Genomic DNA, 23,800 nt, shown 5'->3' on the forward strand with positions numbered 1-23,800 from the left:
ACAGGACAATCAAGCCTTTTGATTTTGGATAAGAATTACATGTTTTCATTATATAAAGGAGGTGTGGGATGCTTCCTGTGAAAGTTCCTGCTCCTGGGAGACAGTCGGCATCCAGTTTTCTGGTTTCTATCATGCCTGTCACAGAGATGGCGATGCGGGGCCTCTGCTTGCCTTAGAAACCCAGAGGGCCGTGGGAGCCTCAGAAGTGTGCCCCTCGCCAGACTTCCGCAGCGTGTGTTGTCATCTGTGTGTCCCTTCTGGATCGGTGTTGAAAACCTCAGGGCTATGTGTTCAGAGAAACAGCTGGTTAAAGGAAAGAGAGACTCGTGGGCTGGGCAGTAGGAAGGGCAGATTCTAATTAAAAGGGTGGCAGGCTGCTGCCGTCTTCAAACTCAAGCCTGTTCAGGAGCTGTACCCACCCCTCTCCACCCCACCCAGAGCAGGAAGACTGGACCCAGAGGAGGCCTCTTTCCTCCTATTCAAGCAGGTTCTTCCTGGTACTTGTAACTCTCCTCCCTTCTAAGAAATGCGTCAAGAAGTAAAACCTGAGCCTTCTCCTCAATGAAAAGTTAGATCCCCTCGTTTAGCTATTCCTAAATTCTGCCTGTTTTTCTAAGAGGGTAGAATAGAGTTCTGGGTACCGAAATACATCAGCTAGCTCAAGAGCAGTGCCCTGGCTGATGTTGACGTAGAGTCAGTGACTCTGGGGAAGGTTGTTAAAACCTTCAGCTTCCTAGACTCCATCTCCTAGTAGTTGCTCTAGACTAGGTCAAATGTCTTATCAAAAATCATTTAAGTGTCTTGACTTCTGATTTTTGGGCTCACCATGGTTTTCTCTGCCGGCCTCTAACCTCCAAGCCTTGGGTTACCTGGTGTAGTCAGAGGTTTCTTTTAAGAACTAAGCGTGGGTGTAGGGGCGGCTCCATTTTCTGGCTGTGTCTTTGTTCTGCTTTATAAATGGAGTAAATCCTGAGTGGAAAGTGTACTTTGGACTTAACCACTGACTGAGATTTAAAGGTTGGGTGCTTTCATTGTTTTTCCGTTTCCTTATCTGATATGGCCAGTGGCTGCCTCCTACAAGGGGAAGGTTCAGTCTGCTGCTGCCCGAGGCCTTGTCACACTGGCATTCTGGAGAATCAGCCTGGTGCTGGTTGCACAGGAGCACTTCACTATATCCTGAGAGCTCCCGTTTCAGCCACTTAGCCTTGGTCCTTCTGAGCCCTTGTGCGTCTCTGGTCCTGGCTGCCCTCTGTCCAGTCATTTACGTACTCGATGAGTAAGCAAATGAGGTACTGTAAGAATGCAGTGCCTGACATACAATAAGTCTCCGTAAATGACAGCTCTATCACCATTGTTGTCGTCATCATCATCAGAAATATGCATCTGAGAATTTTATCCCAGGAAAATGCCGGAAAGAAAAATTACTGCATAGGCAGGGCTGGGGGTGGACAGAACTCACATGGATAGCGTACAAGGCTTATCTAAGCAGTCTATGGGTTCTCTATGGATGAGCTCATCCGTTCCTCACACGAAGTCCATGAGGACTTGGCAACACCTTTAGGGACAAATTGCCTTGCCCCGGGTCAGCCCACTGTGACTGAGCTGTGTGGGCTCTGGGTGGCAGTTTCCATCCATACCAACCTACCCCCTCTCCTAAGTCTGCTCTCATCACGTGGGGGCCATTCGTGTTTTCCCTGGGCCCCTTGAGCCATTAATTTCACCTTTGGGAACCTGTCCAAGGAAGGAAATCCAAGAGGGAAAGAAGGTTGTGTGCATGTGGAGGCTCGTTCTCGCAGCCTTGCGTGTAGTGGTGAGAAGCTGGATGTGAGTACCCCCTGAAGGGAAGGTGGTCAGCTGCTAAGAGCGCTGGACACTGGGGCTGTGTGTCATGGAGCAGGTGCGCAGGTACGATGTCCCGGGAACACTTGCTGCAGTCACAGGCTCCTTCTGATCACGACCGTGTGAGACACATCTGCCCAAGATTGGGGGGGGGGGGGGGGCGGGGGGAGATAGAGCAATGATGATGGAACGGAGTCTGTGTTTTTCAGTTTTGTAAAACAGTATTTTCACGGTATTGGCACTACAGATTAGGGCTGGCTCCTGCTGTGGGCCCGTGAGGACGCCCTGCACTGCACTAGGTCATCCAGCCTTTGTGTTTACAGCGAGGGTTTTTGCAGGAAAGTGGAGGGGACTTCAGCAAAGCTCGAGGTTCACCGAGGATTGGAGTCCCTTCCTTGCAGGTGCCTCCTTGAGGCCTTCAAAGTTTAAGCATCTCCTTTTCCCTGGAATCTCTCAGACTTGAGTGACAAGCACTTGTGCCCCATTTTGAATGCACCATTGACTGGGGAAAGGGGTAAAAAGAGCAAAACCAGAAAGCCAGTGAGCCCTGGTGTATGTGCTGATACCATTGCCGATGGCGCTGTTGCCCACCTGCAGGCAGACCTGCGCTCCCGAGAGAGCCAGGGGTGGGAGTCGCCGCACTGGTGACCACCCCCGCGGCTGTCACCTCCGTACTGTGCCTATTCTCAAGCTGGGTCCAACCTGGATGCCTTTTCTGCAGGCCTCTGTGTGATATGTTTGATATATTAGGTTGTTATTTAATCCAACTATATATCAAACATATTCCTACAGTGTCTTGCCCTGTCTCCGGGGGTTCCTAATAAAGTTGATAAGGCAACAGGGAAGAATATGTTAAAATCACGAGTAGGCTTAGAAGACTGGGCATTCACTGCGCTTCATGATGTTACAATCCACTTCTTCCTGTAGCACTGGAAACCTGTGTCAGTATTGCTGGACTTACTGTTTACAGGAGAAGCAAATGATAGGTACTCCTGTGTCGTAGGAGCTTCAGATCTGTGGTGTAGCTTAGGTTCATGACGTAATGAATCCTTCAGAAAAGTACCTGGTGGAAAACAATGGAAGGTTCCGACCCATGTCTGTGGCATGGGATCGAGGTCAGGATCGTAATCCCCAGACACAGCCAGTTTTATATTTTGTTTGGATTCATTTTTATCCTGACCTGCAGTTTGAAAGTTAGTCACTTTCTTGGTCAGCTTTCCTGCAACAATTCCAGGAGCACTAAGTATCTGTAACTTGCCATACATAGTACCAAAATGTATAAACCCAGTCAACCATACCAAAACTGCATGGATGCTGAATCGCTGGGCTTGACGTAAACCTTGGTTAGGACTGGATTTATCTAATAAAGATAATGTAATGTGGACTTCACTCTGTTGAATTTCCTGTTATAGGTTAGCTTGTCAGCAGAGTTTGATAATATTTAGAGTAAGTCAGCAATCTGAAAATAATTCCATTGCCTAATTGGCTCTAGAGGAAGTTTGGAGTTAAGATATAGAAATTTTTTTCTCATGCAGAAGGGCTTTTCGGGTTGGTTTTGACCTCTTTGTCGTAGAAGAGCTTGTGAAATTCATGCAAGTTTATTCTGAGCTCTGCTTTCTGGAAACAGAGCTACTGTGCTCCTAACTTGGAGGAGAAAAGAAGTCATCTTAACAAGTACTCCTGAGTGTACCTGCGAAGCATTATCCCCCCAGAGTAACTTAAATACCGAGAGGAGCTAACACATACCAGTTTTGGAGGTTCACAGTACAAGATCAGGCAGCCCCTTTAGTCTGGCTTCTGCTGAGGGTGATGGATGCCAGACAAGTACAGAGGGAGGTTCACATGGTGAGCCAAGGGAAGGCGTGTACCTGGTCATTTAACTGCTTCCTAATTCAGTCATGGGCCCCTCCCTAGCAACCCAGTCTAACCTGATCGCCTTTGCAGGCCTCACCTTTAGACACCATGATTAGATTACGTTCCAGCCTTAACCATTAACATAAGACTTTGGGAGACCAAGTCCTTGACACATGGGCATTTGGGGGACACCAAAACTATGGGCCAAACCGCAACAGGCTGTGACCAGTGGCTTAGATGAAAATGTCCCCAGGCTATATCTGGAAGTCATTGTCAGGTTCCTCACAGGTGCCTGTGTAGGAACAGGGTGACAGCAGTGACAGAGGGGCAGTGACATGGGGGAGGGGCGTGACATGCTGGAGCCATGGCTTTGAGAGTCGTACAGTGGAACCTGTGCCTGGAAGCCTTTTCCATTAGAGAGAGGCGTCTGTGTGTCAGCTGGACTCTGTGGGGCAGGCTTCAAGATGCTGCCAAAATCAACGCCAACTTCACACAGTGGGAGAACGTTAAGTCCAGTTAAAGTTGTCTGGCTGAGATGACACATGGCCATGGAAATGAGACAGCAAGTTATTGGGAATACAGAAAACCAGAGCTTGGAGAAGAGCCTCAGATGAAGTCCATGTGTCTGAGATGATGTGATTATTGTGTTTCTTCCTTGTTGGCCAGCAAGTCCTCTGTAACTGATGAATACGGGGGTGGGGGGGGGCAGTCAGAGGTTCAGGGAGGAGGAAAAGCAACTACAGCATTTTCCATCTGGCAAAATTGTGGACTCACAGCCACGTGCCGCTCATTGGTCCCAGACCACGAGCTGTGTAGAGTTTGAAAAGCAGAAGTGTGTGGAGAGCTTAGCCAACATACATTCCCAGATGGCCCCCAGCAGTGTAGACAAGTGGGTTATTATTAGACCTTCCTCAGACACACAGAGGATTCTTACCAACGGGGCTAAGGATAGAGCACATTTACGTGATTAACTCCTTGGAAGAATTCTCTTTCCTTTGTCCAGGCTTCCTCAGTGCCCCCTGCCTCCCTCTTATTGAGAGCATGACAGAATCTTTAAGAAGTTTTCCCTAAAATTAAAAGACCATGTTAGTGGCATTACTTTCTTTATGAACACAACAAAGTAATGAATCACTGGAAACTAAGGGAAAGCCACTCCTAAGGGTCAAATTCTATGAACTTGGACATTTTCCAGTAGATGCTGTGCGAATGCTCAACTCCACATCTGGATGCACACACTGGCCTTCCCCAGGCACAGACGTAACCATTTGGCAGTGCCTTCTCTCTCTTGTCACTCGACACTTTGCTTATGGTTTTCCTGATGGTGGCCCTGAGACCAGGCTGGCCTGGTGGGGACCGAGCCAGCTGTCCAGGACAATTGTTCTAGGAAGTTGACCTTGCATTAAAACTAGTAATGGTGAGAGTTCTGAAGCCAGCCCTCCAAAAGAGAAGCCCGTCAAGCTCTGGTACGGCTTGGGTCTTTGGATACAGGCCACAGCCTCCCCCAAGGCGCCTCTCAGTCCAGTACCAGAAGTGAGCCCGTGGCAGCCAAATCTTCTCCAGCAAAAAGGCGGGGGGGGGGGGGGTGTATGGCTGCCTGTTCCACGGGAGCTTCCAGCTGGCTGGAAGATGCTTCTCCTGGGTTGGGGGAGTTATAGATGTTGGCCTCTTTTTTTCCCTTAAGGCCGTTTAAATTATATGCAGAATGTTCACACTTTTCAAAAAATAAATTATATCCAAAGAAATTGTTTTATAGTTTCTGTTGCAATATGACCTTCTGTTTAATAACGGAAGCATTCTGCTAGACCTGTAGTAACACAGAGCAGTGTGCATGACCTAAATGGAGATATGATACCAAGAGTTATTGTTTGGTTTACGCAGCCAGCTGTGACAGAAGCAATCCTTATACAATAGTAATATTATATATAATAATCCTTGTATAAAAAGAGATCTTTGGTTCACTCCCCAGATGCCTGCAACAACCATGGTTAGGCTAGGGCTGAAGCTGGGAGCCAAGAATTCCATCCGGTTTCCCATGTACAAGGCAGGAATGCATTCATCCGAGCCAACACCTGCTGCCACTCTGGGTGCGCATTAGTAGGAAGCTGGAATGAGGAACAGAGCCAGGAACCAGACCCAGGTATTCTGATGAGGGACACGGACGTCTTAACTGCCAGGCTCGATGCTGCTTCAGCCATGGAGGCAGCCCCTCAAAGGAGGTTCACAGGGAAGGAGGCAAAAGTAAAGGCACCAGCCCTGTGGCCATTTCCAGTGACTGTGTGGACTCGTTCACCCCTGGTGTCTCGGGAGAGGGGGCTGAAGGAGGGAGGGCTGCTCTGAATAGGCGGCCGAGAAAGAGGAATGAAGGGGGAAAGTAGCTTGTGCTTGTTTTCACCAATGCCTTCTCGAAAGAGTTGAATTTAGAATTGTAATGCGTCTAAGACCAGGTGGATTGAGCTGCTCCTCAAGCTAAAGACAGAAAACTGATCGCTTGCTACCTGGAGCAGGGCATCACGGAGCCGTGACCAAGACCCAGGTGGCCTGGCTCCTGGTCAGGGGGCTGAGCAAGAGGCTGCGAGAGTGCCCTTCTATTCTCCTAGCTCAGATATTCGTTTTTAAACTTATAATGATTTTAGGTTATCATAAAAATTGGCAGGTGGAATCTTTGTAAGAATTATGAATGCAAAAACAGGGTTCAGGCAGAGAAATAGAGTAGCTTAGCCCAAAGCCTAAAAAACTTTTTTAAAAAAATTGTTTCTAATGTTTTTGAAAGGCAGAGAAAGAGCGAGATCTCTCATTTCCTAGTTCACTCCTCAAGTGCCTGGGAGCCAGGAAGTCAATTCGGGTCTCCCGGGGCGGGGGTGGGGAGGGGGGAGCAGAAACCTACTACTTGAGCCTCCTGGGATGCACAGCAACAAGAAGCTGGAATCCAGAGCAGAGGCACGCTGATACGGAGTGCAGGCATCGCAAACCATGCTTTAACCATAATACCAACCACCTATCCCTGAACAAAATCCCCAAAGCCAAAATAATATACAGTAGCAGAAAGGGTAATGAAGTTGGTAATAGTTGTTGGGCATCTATTGTGACTATGACTATGCTTCTGGTGCCCTGGTCACTCACTGACAACAGACCCACCAGGTAGGTAGGAGCGGAAATGGGGGTCTCAACTCTGCTAGCGTGGGGAGCAGGCAGGAAGGGAACCAGCCCAAGCAGCCACGCCACTTTAAAAAAAAAAAAAAAAAAAGATTGGCCTATTTATTTGAAAGAGTTACACTGAGAGAGGGAGAAACAGAGACAGAGTGATGGGAGAGAGATTTTTTCCATCCATTGGTTCACTCTCTAAATAGCCACAGTGACGAGAGCTAGGCCAGGCCAATGCCTGGAGCTTCAATGTGGGTGCAGGGCCCCAGGCACTTGGGCCATCCTCTGCTGCTTTCACAGACACATTAGCAAGGAGCTATGTCGGAAGTGGAATAACCAGGGCTTGAACTGGCACCCATATGAGATGCCGGCATTATAGGTGACAGCTTAACCTGCTGTGCTACAACACCAGCCCCACCACTAGCTTTTTAAAAGATGAGCTCTGCAGAGGATCAGTAAGCAGGAAAAATACAGGCAAGAGAGTGCTTAGACTGTTCTCAAAGCTACCAAAAAGCCCAGCTGAGGATGGATCCGTCCCCAGCTGGGACCTGCAAGGAAAGACAGTTGCACAGGGCTGGTGGTGACCTGGCCAGCAGCCCTGTGTGGAGGAGCAACAGGGAAAAGAAGGTTGCACCGAAGCATGGGGGGATGCTTTTAGCATTGAGACTGTAGAAAGGCCTTTGTTAGAGCAGACTCTTAGTCTGTACTTTGGCTAACTCTTTGGCCCAGTGCTATTTTCTTAAGGAAGAGCGCCTCTTGGTTAAGTGCCACCAAGTTTGTAGTTGTACAATTAAATGTCAGAAGCTCTGAGTGCTGGTTGAGGGACACAGGCAGAGGGATCGCCATCTACAGTCTTAGAGAGCAGGAGGCCGCTCAGAGCTGTGTCTGCCCTCGCTGGGTCAGGAGTGGCACTCTGTGCGTTTCTTCCTCTCTTACCACGCGCGTTGTCCCCTGGTTGAACTCTGGAGCTGGGGAGACTCAGGTTGAATGTGCACTTTGATTTAGCAAAGCATTTATTGAGGTGCGCTGCCCTGCCTGATGTCGTGCTAGAGAAACATGATGGAATAAAACACAATCTGTGCCCTGGCGGAGCTCACGGGCTACTGGGACTCAGTTAATTGTGTTTGTCTCGTCCGGCATTTCCTACAGGGCAGTCCATAATCACCTCTGCCACCAATAAAAATCCCCGAGCCCCCTCCCAGGCCTACCAAGACAAGATCTGCATCTTTACTGTTTATTTTTATTTATCTTATTTATGTGAAGGGCAGAGACAGACAGGCTCAACCTGGATTGAGCCAGAGGAAAACCAGAAACTGGAAATTCAATCTGGGTCTCCCACATGAGTGGCAGGGACCCAAGGATTTGAATCATCATCACCTGCTGCCTCCCAGGGTATGCATTTGCAGGAAGCTGGAATTGGGAGCAGAGCCAGGACTTGGACCAAGGCACTTCAGTATGGGATGCAGGTATCCCGGGCAGCATCTCAACCACTCCGCCACACGCCCACCCCCGAGACGCTCGGGTGACCAGTAGGGCTTCCTGTTCAGCCTGTGTACTGAGGGCATTTTCTGAATTCATCGCCTTCACTTGATACCAGTAGTCATCAGGAGACAGAAATAGCTGCATGTATAAGATGAGCAATAACCTTTAAAAGATTATCTTAATAATCACAAAGGCTCTTTTTGTGATCCAGTGCATTGGGTTGGAGGGGACTCAGGAGTGAGGATTTTACTTCCTCTAGTCTTCTTAAGTGAGAGGGGCAGATCTGACCGACACGCGTGAGGTTAGCAAGGTTTCAGCTGGAGAGGGGCTCGGGGGTCAGAAGATGAGAGAGCTCCATGAGAAGAGCCTGACCCTGGTGGCTCCTGGTGCCTGCAGAATCCCCATCGGGGTCTCCTCGCAGCAGCTCTGCCTTGCTCTTATCCTCTCCAGTCCCAGTCCCAGCTGCGGTGGTGGTCTGTTCACACATCTTGCCTTTTCAGTGTGGCTCTTTAATGTAGGAAAGTTCTTGGAAGACCAAGCCAGTTCCATTTCTCTCACTTTGGCTGGTGATGATACACGGGTCTGCCTCCTCTTTCTTTCCTGCCACCCTCACTACCCTTCTTTTGGGTTCCATTCTGCTTGGTGGTGAGAGCCTGGAGCTAACGGGAGGCGCCCCCAGCGGTCCTTGGGCTTTGCAGCAAGGCTCTTAGGCTTTGGGGGGAATCCCGTTTTATCTTACACTAGAAGTAGCCTGGTAAGAGGAAGCGGAAGTACTCGTGCCTGTTTTCGGCAGGGGTTGTTGGGTGGATGTTTTGTCTTCTTGGTCAACCTGGCATAGAGGAAGAAGCCTGCAGACAGAGGTGGATCTCATCATGAGACTCTGCCCAACCATGGCATCTAAACACTCGCTCACCACCTGATGCTGCCCATGTTGGTTTCATTCAGCCTTTCTCTGGAGAATCCCTAATACCTTCCCATCAGAGCAGATCTTCCCAGAATGAGCCTGGCTGCTGTTCCTGCTTTAAAGCGTAGAGATAAAATGGAGAGAGAACTGAAAATCCATGGAAGAACATCACAACCCTTGCCATTGCCGGGAAAACCTGTGGGTGTCAAAAATATTTCCAAGTTGACTGTTTCTTTGAAGCATGTGTTATACGACCACAAACAAATAAATACCATGGCAATGGAACACATGGGAAAGAGCCTTCAGTCAGCTGTGATGAGAGGATTCTATCAAATCTACCCATACTAAGATCGGCACTTAGGGTTCAGCACTGTGGCACAGCGAGTCGAGCAGCTGCCTGCAGCATTGTAAGTCCCAACTGCTCCATTTCTGATCAGGTTCCCTGCTCGTGTGCCTAGGAAAGCAGCCAAAGGTGGCCTAACTGCTTGGGCCCCAGCCACCCATGTGGAAGACCTGGAAGAAGCTCCTGCCTTCTGGCTTTGGCCTGGCCCAGCCCTGGCTGTTGTAGATATTTAGGGAGTGAACCAGCGGATGGAAAAGTCTGTCTGTCTCTCTCTCTCTCTCTACCTTTCAAGTAAATAAATAAAATCTTTAAAAAACAAAACAAAAAAAAAGATTAGGGGCCAGTGCCGTGGCTCACTTGGCTAATCCTCCGCCTGCAGCACCGGCACACCGGGTTCTAGTCCCGGTCAGGGCATCGGATTCTGTCCCGGTTGCTCCTCTTCCAGTCCAGCTCTCTGTTGTGACCCAGGAAGGCAGTGGAGGAAGGCCCAAGTGCTTGGGCCCTGCACCCCATGGGAGACCAGGAGAAGCACCTGGCTCCTGGCTTTGGATCGGCACAGCACGCCGGCCATAGCAGCCATTTGGGGGGTGAACCAACAGAAAGGAAGACCTTTCTCTCTGTGTCTCTCTCTCACACTGTCTAGCTCTGCCTGTCAAAAATAAAAAGATTAGGCATTTCATTTTATGAGACTTCCATTTTTGCAGTTTTAAACTTTGGAAAATTAGAAATCTATAGACAGAACACTCCACACTGTAAAAGGCACTCAGGATTTGGAGCCCATAGTGCAATGAGGCTGGAGATGAGACCCTGGAAGACTTGAGGGGCTACTTTGGGTTTATAGTTCCTCATCTGCAAAGTAGGCAGGGCCTCCCTTTTAAACTCAGAAATTCTGTGATACCCCTACTGCCTTCATCCATAACATGCTTGACTTCCTGTTGCAGAATGAATTCCAGAAATAAATTTCATCTCAAAAGCATTAAACTTGGATGGATAGATAAGTAGATGAGTGGATAGCAGAGCTTAATGTAACTTATTTGGAGCCTTACAGGAGCCTTTTTTTGAAAAAAAAAATTATTTATTTGAAAGGCAGAGTTACAGAGAGAGAGAGATACAGAGAGATCTTACATCTGCTGGTTCACTTCCCAAATAGCCACAGCAGCCAAGGCTAGGCCAGGCTGAAGCCAGGAGCTTCTTCTGGGTCTCCCACATGGATGCAGGGGTCCAAGCACTTGGGCCATCCTTTGCTTTTTTCCCAGGCACATTATCAGGGAGCTGAATTGGAAATGGAGCAGCTAAGACTTGAACCAGTGCTGTATGCGATGCCGGCTCTGCAGGTAGCGGCATAACCAACTACACAACAACACTGGCCCCTCCAGGAGCCTTTTATGTGAGAGTATCTTACAATGAATCGTTTTGCTGTTTGAGCAAACAGCAAATCTAGTATTTGATTGCTAAAAAATGAACCCAGGGGAACTGGATCCATTTCTGTCCCGAGTACTGTTAGAGTAAGACTGTATTAGAAAGAAGAAAAAATACCTGGGTTCAATCCCAGAACTCCCACAGTGCTGCCATCCCTCTTCAGATTTGCTAGCGGTACGTGGGAATTTTATTTTGGAATTATGTCATTTTTAAAAACTGAGGTTGACATCTATTATGTTTCAAGATGTAGCCATTGAGACTAGGGACCTGCAAAAGAGCTGCTTGCATTGTGTGGTGTTCCCCGTGGGACCGGCAGTGAGCTGATGGGGTCCATCCTCATGAGGCTAAGGACTGGCTCAGGACAGTGAAAGCACATCATTTTGGAGCCAGAGATGTTTAGATTTTGGTTCTCCTAAGGTTGATTTATTTGTTTGAAAGGCAGAGTGGCAGAGGAGGGGAGAAACAGAGATCTTCCATCTGCTGGTTCACTCCCCAAATGGCCACAACAGCTAGGTCTAGACCAGGCCCAAATCAAGAGTCTGGAACTCCATCCGGGGCTCCCACAGGGGTGGCAGGAGTTTGAGGACGTGGGCCATTCTTGGCCGCTTTCCCAGGCACATCAGCAGGGAGCTGGGTCAGAAGTGAAGCAGCTGAAGCTCAAACCAGCCCTCTGATAAGGGATGCGGGACTCAGAAGCAGTAGCCTAACTCGCTGTGCCACAACGCCAGCTCCACAGTCTGGATTCTTTATGCTGTCACATGAACTTGGACCTGATACTCTGCCTGAGGGAGCCTGAGTTTGCTCACTGCCAAGATCATTTCTCTAGAGGATTTCATTTCTTTCTTGGGGAGGATTAAATCAGGGTACATTTAAGTGCCTAGCGAAATGCTTGGCACACAGTAGGCACTCTTAAAAGTGCATTGTTCTGGGGCTGGCATATTGTGTAGCTGGTAAAGCCACTGCCTGCAGTGCTGGCATCCTATATGAGCACCGGTTCAAGTCCCAGCTGCTACATTTCCAGTCCAGCCCTCTGCTATGGCCTGGGAAAGCAGTAGAAGATGGCCCAAGTCCTTGGGCTCCTGCACCCACATGGGAGACCCAGAGGAAGCTCCTGGCTCCTGGCTTCGGATCGGTGCAGCTCTGGCCATTGCGGCTATCTGGGGATGAACCAGTGGATGGAAGACCACTTGCTCGCTCTCTCTGCCTCTCCTTCTCTCTGTGTAACTCTGACTTTCAAATAAATAAATTAATTAAAAAAAAAAAAAGGGAAGATAAAGATTTTTTTTTTTTTTGACAGGCAGAGTGGACAGTGAGAGAGAGACAGAGAGAAAGGTCTTCCTTTTTCCATTGGTTCACCCCGCAATGGCTGCTACAGCCAGCGCGCTGCGGCCGGCGCATCGTGCCGATCCGAAGCCAGGAGCCAGGTGCTTCTCCTGGTCTCCCATGCGGGTGCAGGGCCCAAGGACTTGGGCCATCCTCCACTGCAAGTGTATTGTTGCTGTGTAACCTGGTGAAGGTACTTCACGCCACTGAAAACTGGCTGAAGGGTACATTTTATGGAAGACCTTTTTTACCACACATGCAAAGAATAGCACCGCTGTCCTTGGCCACTATCTCTTAATGCCTAGGAGGCAGCAGCCACAGCTTCAGTATTCTGTGAACTAAGAACAGTTTCACCACATTGACATAGGGCCATAGGAGGTCAGTGCTGGAAGGGACACTGGAGCTCCTCTAATCTGGCCCTCCTCCCCCAAACTGCGAAGATCCACCCCAGCCAGCTGGGACCAGCATCTTTAAACTTTGCACTGCTTTCCCAAGCTTTCTCTCGCACTTTCTGTGTGGTTTTGCCATCCAGGGACACGGTGGTGGTAAATTTAGACCAGAGCCCCGGTGGCCTGATAAGCAACTATGCAGTGGCACTCAGCATTCTTCCCCAGCTGGAGCCTTGCGTCACGTGGCCAGTGAGGGTGTGGTCATCACCGAGATGGCAGACTGCCTCGATTTCTTTCCCACCACTGGGTGAGCCAGGGTCACCCATCACTTTGTGCTCGGCGGAGCAACTACTATTTTGCTTTTGGAATTACCCAAGGAAGCAAAGACTTAGAGAACAAATAGCCCTCTTTCCCATTTTCCATTGAACCCTCTTTCCCATTTTCCATTGAACCCTCAAGCTCTGGAAGAGTAGACCACCACCTACTTTTTGGGTCTTGATGATCGGCTATTTTGATTTTGGTTTCAGTGTTGCTGGAACCATTTCCCTATGTTTTATTCACCAAGGGTGTATGGCTCTTCCAGGATTCTGGTCTGTAAAGATAGGCTGTCTTAGAACTTCCTGGCTTAAAATGTGTATAGAATGTCCTTGCGAAGAGCTTCTGCCCTGTTGAGTGGGGAGAAGAGAGGCAGCAGATGGAGAGGCCGCCTGGCAGCTCAGGTCTCCGCACCCCGGGTGTGGTTATCAACAAACAGCACTAGGCAGATGAAGAACCGGGTGACCAAGCAGTAAGTGGCTTGGCAGAAGGAGCCCTGTATGGATAGGAATTGCATGTGACGCTGCTCTCTTTTGATTATAGCAAGCGGATGAGACCCTGGATTTTGAAGAACAGATCTTGGAAGCCGCAAAATCCATCGCTGCTGCCACGAGTGCCCTGGTGAAATCGGCCTCAGCAGCCCAGAGGGAGCTGGTGGCCCAAGGAAAGGTGGGTGATTCCGGGAAAGGAGCTGACACCTCTGGTCCACCCAAGCAAACACGTGCTGTGCCTGCTTCCCTGGATTGCCCGTCTTTGCTCCAACAATTCTATCTGCTTTAACTTCCCCAGCAGAACCAAGGATTTGGCTTCTGGGGCTCTCATCTGTTTCTTGTTAAGGAAAGCATCCCATTCCAGGCAGCGATCAGAGACTTTTATATCCCCACTGCACATGAGGCTATTTAACAATGTAAATTGTCATAGTATCCTGGGGAATGGGTCTAGAAGCATCATCGGCAGGGGGTTTTGTGATTCCGGGTCCCAGCTCCATGTGGCTCTATTTGTTTCCAGGAATGTTGAACTAAATGCTGTCCAGCTTTGCCGTTGGCGCTTGCTGAGCCCATTGGTCCTTGCTGAGCCCGTTGGTCCTGAGGTCTGACTGGGCTTAGATCTGAGATTTCTTCCATCAGCCTCATCTCCAGTCACCCATTCTGTCGGCTTTCACATACAGGCATCACTGTTTTTCATGGGTCAAGGGGTGGCCAGTACAATAGAGTGGCTGTGGATATGGTGTGGCCCCCCAGTTTAGGAGCCGCCACACTTCCTGGCAGTACCCACACAGCACAGACCCACGCTCTCCCCACCATGCTTCCGGAGAATCTTCTCCCACGTCTCAGCCCTGCAGAAACCCGGCAGTCAGGGGGCACAACCGACAGTCACTCCTCCTTGATATTAAAAGGACTGGGCTGTCCAAGTAAGAGACATGGTTGCGACTTGACCCAGGAACTTGTAGTCCAGACAGGAAGTGATGCTCGCCCAGCGCAGGGAAGCTTGGCCACATCTCAGTTCAACCCACATACCTTGATTCCTCTTTCCAAACCACCGTATGGCGTGCTGTTCGATACCAGTGTGCCCGTGTCTCCCCCACTGCTGTGCCAGCCGCCTCCCCACGCTCTCATTTGTCCCCTCTAGATCCAGCAGAGTGCTGGCCTTGCCGTGCAGACCCATCACCATGTAGAAACCACCAGCAGATCGCTCAGCAGAACGTCCTACCCCAGAATTCCTGTTGACTTCAGTGTTGGCAAATGGCTGCCGTGGGCCACCTAGGTTGCTTCGCACGAGAGGCCCTAACTCGAGTATGGCAGAGTCCTTATCCTCTAAGGAGCTGATGTATTCAAGCCCTTAAAAAGGTGGACCAGGAGGCTTAGCTAGAATCAGATGAACTGTCAGATTAGATGCAGGGGCCTTGAGGTTTAGACCAACACGTAGCGAGCCCTGATGTGGGGCCTGGAACTGCTGGCAGAGCCCCAGGTTCAGATGCAAACCGAGATACTCGGCTCCTACCTCCCCGGCACCTCCCCCAAGCAGGCAGGTGTTTCCTCCCACAGCCGCTCCCTGGAAACCTGCACGGAAAATGTGTCCCTTGTTACCACGCTTTCTAAACAGAAACAGATCCATCTCCCCAGCCCCCAGCTTCTTTCTTTCTTTCCCCACCCCTGACCAAAGGGTCTGCATTTCCCAAGGCCGAGCGTCTACATTCGGTTGTAGGCAGGGAGGCGCAAGGCCCTTTTCTGACATCGTCTTGCAGGAGTGCACAGTGTGGCCTGCAGGAGAGTCAGTGCCCAGAGTTCAGGTTCCCTTAGCCCTTGAAAGAGAAGGCCTCAGTGGGGCAGGGTCAGCAGAGGATTCGAGCAAGTAAAACAGTCCTGGGCCCTCGTTCCCCAGCCGAGGCCCCCCCCATGCAATTCCATGGCCTTGTGTGGCCAGGTGAGAGCCAGCCAAGATGCGTTGGTGCAGCCCGTGTGCGGGCGTGAGAGGGCTGATCCGTTCTCAGATCAGTGCTAAGGGTAGGAGTCCCCAGGAGGTGCTGCCTGTCTGGCTCCAGGGCCCAGTGGGGTCCGAGGGGCCCTCAGGCCACCCTAGGCTGCCAGCTCTCATTTCAGATTTCTCAATCTCCTCTTCAGGTGGGCTCCATCCCGGCCAACGCAGCAGACGATGGACAGTGGTCCCAGGGGCTGATTTCTGCCGTGAGTCTCCCTCTCCTTCCTCCCCGTTTGCTTCGTGGATGCCCCGGGAGGAGGTGTGGGACCCGGCTCAGTTCTCTGTTGGCTGTCCCCAGGCCCGGATGGTGGCGGCCGCCACCAGCAGTCTCTGCGAGGCGGCTAACGCCTCCGTCCAGGGACATGCCAGCGAGGAGAAGCTGATCTCATCCGCCAAGCAGGTCGCCGCTTCCACGGCTCAGCTGCTTGTGGCCTGCAAGGTGAAGGCCGACCAGGACTCAGAGGCTATGAGGCGGCTACAGGTAATGGTCACTGATGCTGGTGGGAAAATTCTCCTGCTGGAGAGGGTAAGTGTCGCCCACGGGGACAGTCTCACTTCCTTGGCATGACCCACCGGGCCTTCCATCAGCGCTCTCCGCCCACTCGCCAGCCTCATCCTTGCCACGTGGTCCATGCATCCCGCGCCTGCTGCCCTGTGCACACGGGCCTCCTGGTGGTGTGCTTTGGGGCCCTTGCCTAGAATGCCCTGGGTCCGCTCCTCACTGGGCCAACGTGGCAAATGCCTACTCATCCCTTGTGACTCATCTAGAAGCTCTCCCTGCCCCCGGCCAGATTACTCTTAATGGTTCCTGCCTTGTGGTCCCACTGCACTTACTTTTTTTTTTTAAGATTTTTTTTTTTTTTTTAATTTGAAAGACAAAGTGACAAAGACAGAGGGAGGAGCCTTCCATCTGTTGGTTCACTCCCCAAATGGCCACAAAAACTGGAACTGGCCCAGGCCAAAGCCGGCAGCCAGGAACTCTTATCTGGGTCTCTGGCAGGGGCTCAAGCATTTGGGCCATCTTCTGCTGCCTTCCCAGGTGCATTAGCAGGGAGTAGGATCAGAAGCGGAGCAGCTGGGATTTGAATCACTCTGATATGGGATGGATGCCAGCGTCACAGGCAGTGGCTTACCCTGCTGTGCCACAATGCTGGCTCCAGCACTGTGCGTATTTTTATGGCAGTTTGTGACAAAGCCATGAGCTTAGGCACTTCTGCCTCTCTCACACCTCATGGGGTGCCTGGGGCAGAGGCAGCCTTAGGTCTACATTGGCCCCAGAGGGTAGGAGGGTCCTGAAGAGTGTGGCTGAGCCTGTGGATCAGGTTTCCCAGAGCCCACAGAGCAAAGCCCAGCCCAGCCCAAGGCATTCGCTGTCCTGATTGTTTGAGTTACGAAATTATTTGAAACACGATAAATGAATGTTTGGAGAAAAAAACCCATCGCCTCAACATCGTCACACATCCGCTAAGACGTTCTGCTCTCGCTGTTGGTAGCTGCATCCACCCTGAGTTTGCCTGATTGTAATCATAGCAGGGTGCATTCTGCTTTATCTCTGTGTGACATCTGATCATGTGTGTTTCTTTCCTTGAAGATGAGGCCCCATGAGTTTGTCTCTGCAAAGCTGACCGGTCCATTCTTCATGGGTTTCATTTTTGATGATTGCATGATATCCCATCGCTGGTGATGCCAGAATTTTCCTCTACTTTGGACATTGTGTTTGTTGCCGACTTTCTAGAATGCCACTGTTTTAAGTAGTTTGATGCAGATGGTTTATATGGCTAAAATATGTTGATATAAGTTACATATGACATTGTAAATGGAAGCAGTATTTGAACAATTCTACCCAAACTCTTACTGTGGAAGTCTAGCTACTGCAGACAATCTCCCTGAGATAAATCCCGGGGAAATCGGGGAGCTCCTTGTTTGTGAATATGCGACTCCTTGGTTGTAAGCACACGTTTGAGGAAAACAGCCCAAGTTAAGGGAGACCTGGGTTCAAGTCCGGCCTCTGTCATGGATGAAGCGCATGATTTTAAACAGAATGCTCAAAACTTTTGAGGCCTCCGTGGCTTTAACCATACAATGGGGTTTGAATATCTGTTCTGTGTCTTATGAGGGGGCCACATAGGATAATGGCCAGGAAAACAATTTTGAACATCCTCAGAATTCAGAGAGATAGACCGCGGCACCACTCTGGTTACCATCATTACTAGCTTCATTGGACACAGTACTTACTGCCAGGTGTGAGCCCCCTAACAAAGAGCTCAGGAATTCCTGGTGGCTGGGAGGATCTGTGTTCAGATCCCAGCTCTGTGACTTACTAGCTATGGACTAGCTCTGGAAGCTTCTCAGACAAGCTTCAGAACCTCAGTTTCCACCTCAGAGAAGTGGGCTAATGATTTCTGACCTCCTAAAACCCTTTGGAGACTAATTGCCGGGTGGCTCCTGGTTTGGTGTTAATGGGCTTTCCCTTCCTCCCTCGCCCTAGTCCTCATTGTCCCCACTGCTTCCCCTGGATTACTGAGCAGACGGGTCAGTTAACTTGGAATGCGTGCAGCTCTCCACTCTCTCATAGCTCACCCTCAAGCCCAAGCCCCTGCCTCTGGGCGGGGAATGTAAGAGGTTTGGCGAAGTCTTGACCACAGGTCGAAGACAATCCAAACCTCCGGTGGCAGAGGGATGCACCCCTGGGGCCCTGCTTAATGGGCACTCAGCACAGTGATAGCCTTGAATGGAAATCTAGACTTCACATGGAACAGCTTGTCTGGCAATTGCCCCATTCTTGAGTTTGTAACAAATCTCACGTGTGACTCTAAAAGTCCATCCACGAAGGCCCTTGACACTGTGAGGCTCCCAGCCCTCCGCACAGGGGTGGGTGCGCCCTGTGCTGTCATAGCCCTTTGTACCCTCAAGGCCTTCAGCGAGTGCCAGGGACACAAAGATTTAAGCCACTGCCCCTGCCTGCAGCCAGTCGCTGTCTACGAGGCAGACAGGCAACCCCAGGTGTGGTCAGGGCTGCAGCACAGAGCACTCTAGGAGCAGGGAACCGGAGAGTGTGGGGAGGGCCGAGGTGGGTGGGAGCAAGTAGGGGCTGGGCCAGGTCCTCAAGTCTGTGCTGGATTGGATGGGGACAGAGGGAGGGGGTTTTCTAGATCGAAGCAGCAGCCCCTGAGCACCCTTCTGTGAGCACACACATCACACTACCGCAGTCATTCATTGACATGGTTGTGTGCTCTTTGGCAGCGGTTATCTGCAACCAACCTGCAGGCAGGTACATGCTGATGTTGGTAGAAATTGGTGACAGGTAGACAGACAGATCTCACCGGCCAGAGAGCTGCTGTGCCATCATGGGATGATAAGTTGACTCGTGGTCTCATGTACTGTGCCTTCGTGTCTGTTCCACCAGACCCAGACGGCTGTCTCTAATGCCATAATCTGTGCCTCCTTCCCTCTCCAGGCGGCAGGAAACGCGGTGAAAAGAGCCTCAGACAATCTTGTTCGTGCGGCCCAAAAGGCAGCATTTGGCAAAGCGGATGATGACGATGTCGTAGTGAAAACAAAGTTTGTCGGGGGCATCGCGCAGGTTTGTGGTTCAATCTGGAGGAGCGATGTGTGTTACCATAGAGACACAGATGCAGAGCCTTAAACAAGGGGGTGTTGGGAGGGGGGGGGGTTCTGCCTTGTGCACCAGTCGGTGTGAGCAGTGCATGGGCAGCGTGGTGGGCCCTTCACATCTGAGGCCCAGACTCCACTGCCTCATGGCTCTGCCGTCCCTGACACAGAGCCAGGCTCCTGAGGGTGCCGAAGGCCCCTGTGTCTCAGGGCCATCTGGAAGTGCAAGGCAACAGCTCTAAGTACAGGGATAATGGAGCCAGGTCCTCTTCCGTCAGCTGGGTGACTGCAGGGAGGTGGACCCATATCTCTCCCTGCTGTCTGCAAGAATGGGCCTTTGAATAGGGCATCCTTAGTGGGTTGTCAAGACGCTGATGGGACAGCCCATGTGATGTATTGCCCCGAGCCTGTTAACTGCTGTTAACTCGGCGGCTGGAGGTCGGCCCTATTGTCCTGGATCAGCTGGGTCAGTGGTCTCCAACTCCACTCCATGGCACACAGGCGAGTCGAGAGCTGAGGGCTCTGTAGAAGATGTGGGAGAAGGGGGTTTGCCGGAAAAGGTTGGCTGCAGCTGCCTTGTTGCTTTGCTTCTAGATCATCGCTGCCCAGGAGGAGATGCTCAAGAAAGAGCGGGAACTGGAAGAAGCAAGGAAAAAGCTGGCGCAGATCCGCCAGCAGCAGTATAAATTCCTACCCACGGAGCTAAGGGAGGATGAAGGCTAAGGCCAGGCCGAGGCGGTGAGCCCGGGGGAAAGCCCCGCAAGAACTGGAAGGACTGTGTTCCCGAGTGCCGGGCACTTCCCTGGAAACTGCCTGCCTCCCCCGGGGCCCGCCCAGAGTCCCCCTTCTCTGTCCTGTTGGCACCGGCTGCATGATCGTGATGTCACACGGTACAGTGTCCTACCCACAGCCCCTCCACCACCTCCCCTTGTGCCTCGTGTATCTCAGGAGAGAGGGGCGCACCTTTTGTGAACTGTTACCAAAAAAAAAAAAAAAGAGAGAGAGAGAGAGAAGTCAGTATTATATCGTTCTCAGACACTTTGGCGTTTGTTGGTCCTTCTCTGGCCTGCTTCTGGACCTCCCTGTGAAATCTTAACAGGAAAAGCATAATGTCTCGGGGGAAACCCGCGACGTCATAGACGTCCTTCTCCCTCTCAGGAGAAGATGCAAGGTGGAGTTGGACACAGTTAATAAAAGCCAGAAACAAACCCATGTGGACTCCAGGAATGTGACTCGGGGCCTTCCCCCATAGCTCGAGCAGTGGCTCACGCCGGGGTACAGCATTCCCACCTCCGGGGTACAGCACGCTTCCCGCCACCGTGTGCAAGCTCCATGTACAGTCTGCACCCACCTTGTCTTCTGTGGCCTGGAAAAGTCAAACGATTGTTTTATTTCCTCCGTCATCCAGAGTGCAGGGTGGTGGGAGGTGGTCAGAGCCTGGGACGCAGGGGCTGTAATAAAGCACGTGGGCTCCTTACCTGCAGGTGGCATTTCAGTTCTTCAGGTCCATCCACACAGACCCGTACCCCCAAGTGTCAGTGGACTGCCTACTCCAAAGCATTCGGGATGGGATTCAGCTGGAATAAAGATTCCCCAGAGACTCCACGTCTCTGCTCTCAAAATGGCCAGAATTCAGGGTTGGAAAGCATCTTGTTAAAAATCCCTCACCTGTCTCCCCATGCCAAGATTGTATTTTTCTCCACTCTATCTGAATGTTCTTGAAATTTAGCTGTGTTCTGAAATCAATGTGAAATTTGTGCAAAAATATTTTTGTTTATCATCACATATGACATATGGTGTTTTCAGAGTTTATTTTCTGGGTGCCACACTTGCAGAATTTCACATTTCCCCCCTCTTTCCTGTTCTGAGCCTTCTGGGGAGGACTTAGTGGTTTGGTTGTTTTTTTGTTTTTTTGTTTTTTTTTATTAAGACTTTCAACTCAACTGTAACCTGAGCCTTGACCCAGGACAATACATGAAGGGGGAATGGCTTGTGAGACAGATTCTCAGGCAGGTGGCGAGTGTCTTTGAAGGGATGCAGCGAGAGCACAGGGCTGGTGCAGGTGATGGCTTCTGAGAGCAGCCTCCTTGGCCTCTCTGGAGCGGTGTGGTCTCCCGCCTCACTGGCCATCCATCATGCAGTTTCCCAAGTCTGCCCGGAGAAAAGTCGGCGCTCCAGTCCTCGTCAGATGTCACACTTCAGCCTTGCCCAGCCAGACTCGAGCCTGTGTCCTCCCAGGAAGAGCTCCAGGCGCTTTCGGACACTTCCAAGGGTCAGACCCAAAGGCGCAGGGTCAACATGGGCAGGTGGCCTTACAAGCAGGACGGGGTGGGGGGCCCTCATAGTCCACCTCACCTGCACTTCTGTGTTCTAGGTTGTGCCCGAACCAGCTGCCCCTCTTTCAACCTCCCTGTCCCTTGTCCTATCCCAGCATCCAATTAAAAACCTCTACTGCTGTTGGTGCCAGAAGGATCTGCAGAAAGAAACCAAACCAAAGGCCCATTCTGCAACAGTAAGAAGCAGGTGTGGAACAAAGCTGGTTTCTGCGGGCCCTATGCCAATGGCCTCCTGCCCGGGGGATCTGCTGCCAGGAGCTCCTTGGCTCCCGGTTGTCACCTGTCATCCTGCTTCCTCCTCTGTCCTTTCCTGGGCCATGCTGCATACGTGCTTGGGAGTGGCCTTGGGGCCTGCTGGCTCTCTTCTTGATTCGTAATGGCTCAGGGGCCGCTTCTTCTCCGGGTATTATCTCATGGGTGCTACAGCAGGTACCCCAGATGACCTCAAGGCACTGGGGGGCTTCTAGCTCCTCTTTAGAGGGAAACAATGCTAGTATTGCATTTTGGGGTCTGAGCTTAGATTACAAGAGGCCTAACAAGAGGGTGGTTTTAGGGTAAAAAAAAATGGCCCCAAGCCTGGAGCATGGAAATGAGACAAGGACAGATGTGGGCATGCACCCCTTTCTGACCCCCATGAGGGGGACTAACATTAGGTGTTTTTTTTAAAAAAATAATTTGTTATTTATATAAAGTGAACAAATTTCATGTATTTGATATATACAGATTTAGGAGTATAGTATACTTCCCTTCTACCCTCCCTCCTCTTTCTTTTCTTATTTTTGCAATGACAAATTTTCAGTTTGTTTTATAATCATAAGCTTAACCCTCCACTAAGTAAAGAATTCTACAAGCAGTAAGAAGAAGAAAGCACGTTTCTCACCAGGGATGGAAACAGTTAGATCTGGGTCTTTGTGCTGGACCTCAGAGCTGCCTGTGATTTAGGGGTTTGGATTTTGCATGTTTCTGCCTTTGAGAAATCTTCGAATAAGGATGCTAAAGACATTTTAGGTTACACGGAGAGCCCTCGTCCAAGCTCCGCTGGTGTGCGGCTGCAGGGCTCCTGGCAGTCAGGACGGGCAGGTGCCTCCAGCCCCGGTCAGCTGCCCCATGGGTCTTCAGAGGCAGGTGCAGCTGGTGGCCCGCCTTGGCCACCCTACGCTCTATCCCAGCACACTGAGCTTCTGAGAGTTCTTTCCTGCTTCCTTTCTGGGCCACTGAAGCCTCTTTCTAATGTTGATACATCTTCTCATCAGAGTTCACCCCCCCAAAAAAAAGAGTGAACCCCACTTCCCAGGCCAGAACCTCATCCAAGAGCCATGAAGATGGTGAGCCAGCCACGGCCTCCGCTCCCTGGGGGCTTGCAGGCCCCTCCCCGGGGAGCCACAGTCTCCTTATTAGCTGGTATCCCCGAAGTGCAGATTCGAGGCTGTGGCAAAGGCGTCTCAGGTTGCAGCCTTGAGCTCCCAGCTCCGACTGTAGGCCTGTTCTGCTCCGAGATTCCCTTTCTGTGGCCTCTCAGGACCCAGGGACTTTGGAGAGAGTGTCCCCCTCAGGCTAAAAGGCAGCCACACCCAGAGCTTAGAAAACAAGATGTTGGCAACCGTGCTAGTGGCCCCCATCCCACCCGGCCACAGGGCCGTCGGAGGTGGAGTCTTCCCCCCAGTTCCACACTGAAGGCGTCCGGAGGCCGCTGCCCTGTCCTCCCGAGGGTGTGCTTGCCGGGCCACCGTGTGGCTGTGTCACCGAGCTTCTGACTGAGAAAGCAAATGCTGCAAAGAAAAGCTTTTTGCTTTGCTATGAAAGAGGATCGGATCCGGCCATCCTCTAAGCCGGGTCCCAGCCCTCCGAGAAGCCTCGAGGTGGCACTCCATCAGCACCTCTCACCAGCCCCAGCATCTGGAGGAAGCCAGGAAAGTGGAGCTCCGCCCCATGTTTGCCGTCTCAGCGCCTAATTTATGCAGTCATGTTAAATTATTATTTTTTAATTCATCAGAAATAAACTTGTAAAGGAATAAACCTGTGTGAAGGTCTCATAGGAATGGACAGGGAAGGTGGTGGAGGAGGGAGGGAGGGGAATGTGTCTCTCTCCCGGCAGAGAAATTCCACCAGCTTCCTGGTGACACGTGTGTGTGAGCGCAGGTGCGGGCGCATGACACAGGCAGAGCCAGCGTACAGTGCGTTCCCCGCAGGACAGATGTCCGCTCCGCGAACAGGCGCGCTTCCTGGACCGGCCGCTGGGGGGCGCCGTCCGCCGTGTCCCCTCCGCTGGAAGACTGCGCAGGCGCCGCACAGAAGTATGGGGCAGGGTCCTAGCCAAACCCTGGCTGCTTCCCCTCTGACAGCCCGGGGCTGGGCGTGCGGCGCC

The 23,800-nt window shown here is 51.2% G+C and overlaps 1 protein-coding gene across 5 annotated transcripts in view; it reads left to right on the forward strand.

Annotated features, from left to right (window-relative positions):
* TLN2 (talin 2) overlaps positions 1-23,441 on the forward strand; it is a 481,872-nt gene extending 458,431 nt beyond the window's left edge. For all 5 annotated transcript variants that reach the window (XM_062206051.1, XM_062206049.1, XM_062206053.1 and 2 more), the window contains 5 exons: positions 13,553-13,678; positions 15,631-15,693; positions 15,786-15,968; positions 18,945-19,070; positions 19,694-23,441. In XM_062206051.1, the coding sequence (XP_062062035.1) occupies positions 13,553-13,678; positions 15,631-15,693; positions 15,786-15,968; positions 18,945-19,070; positions 19,694-19,822 (627 nt within the window). In that variant the 3' untranslated portion in view covers positions 19,823-23,441. The remainder of the gene's footprint in view (positions 1-13,552; positions 13,679-15,630; positions 15,694-15,785; positions 15,969-18,944; positions 19,071-19,693) is intronic.
* Positions 23,442-23,800: the final 359 nt, after the last annotated feature.

The sequence above is a fragment of the Lepus europaeus genome, chromosome 11, assembly GCF_033115175.1.
Source record: "Lepus europaeus isolate LE1 chromosome 11, mLepTim1.pri, whole genome shotgun sequence".
NCBI lineage: Eukaryota > Metazoa > Chordata > Mammalia > Lagomorpha > Leporidae > Lepus > Lepus europaeus.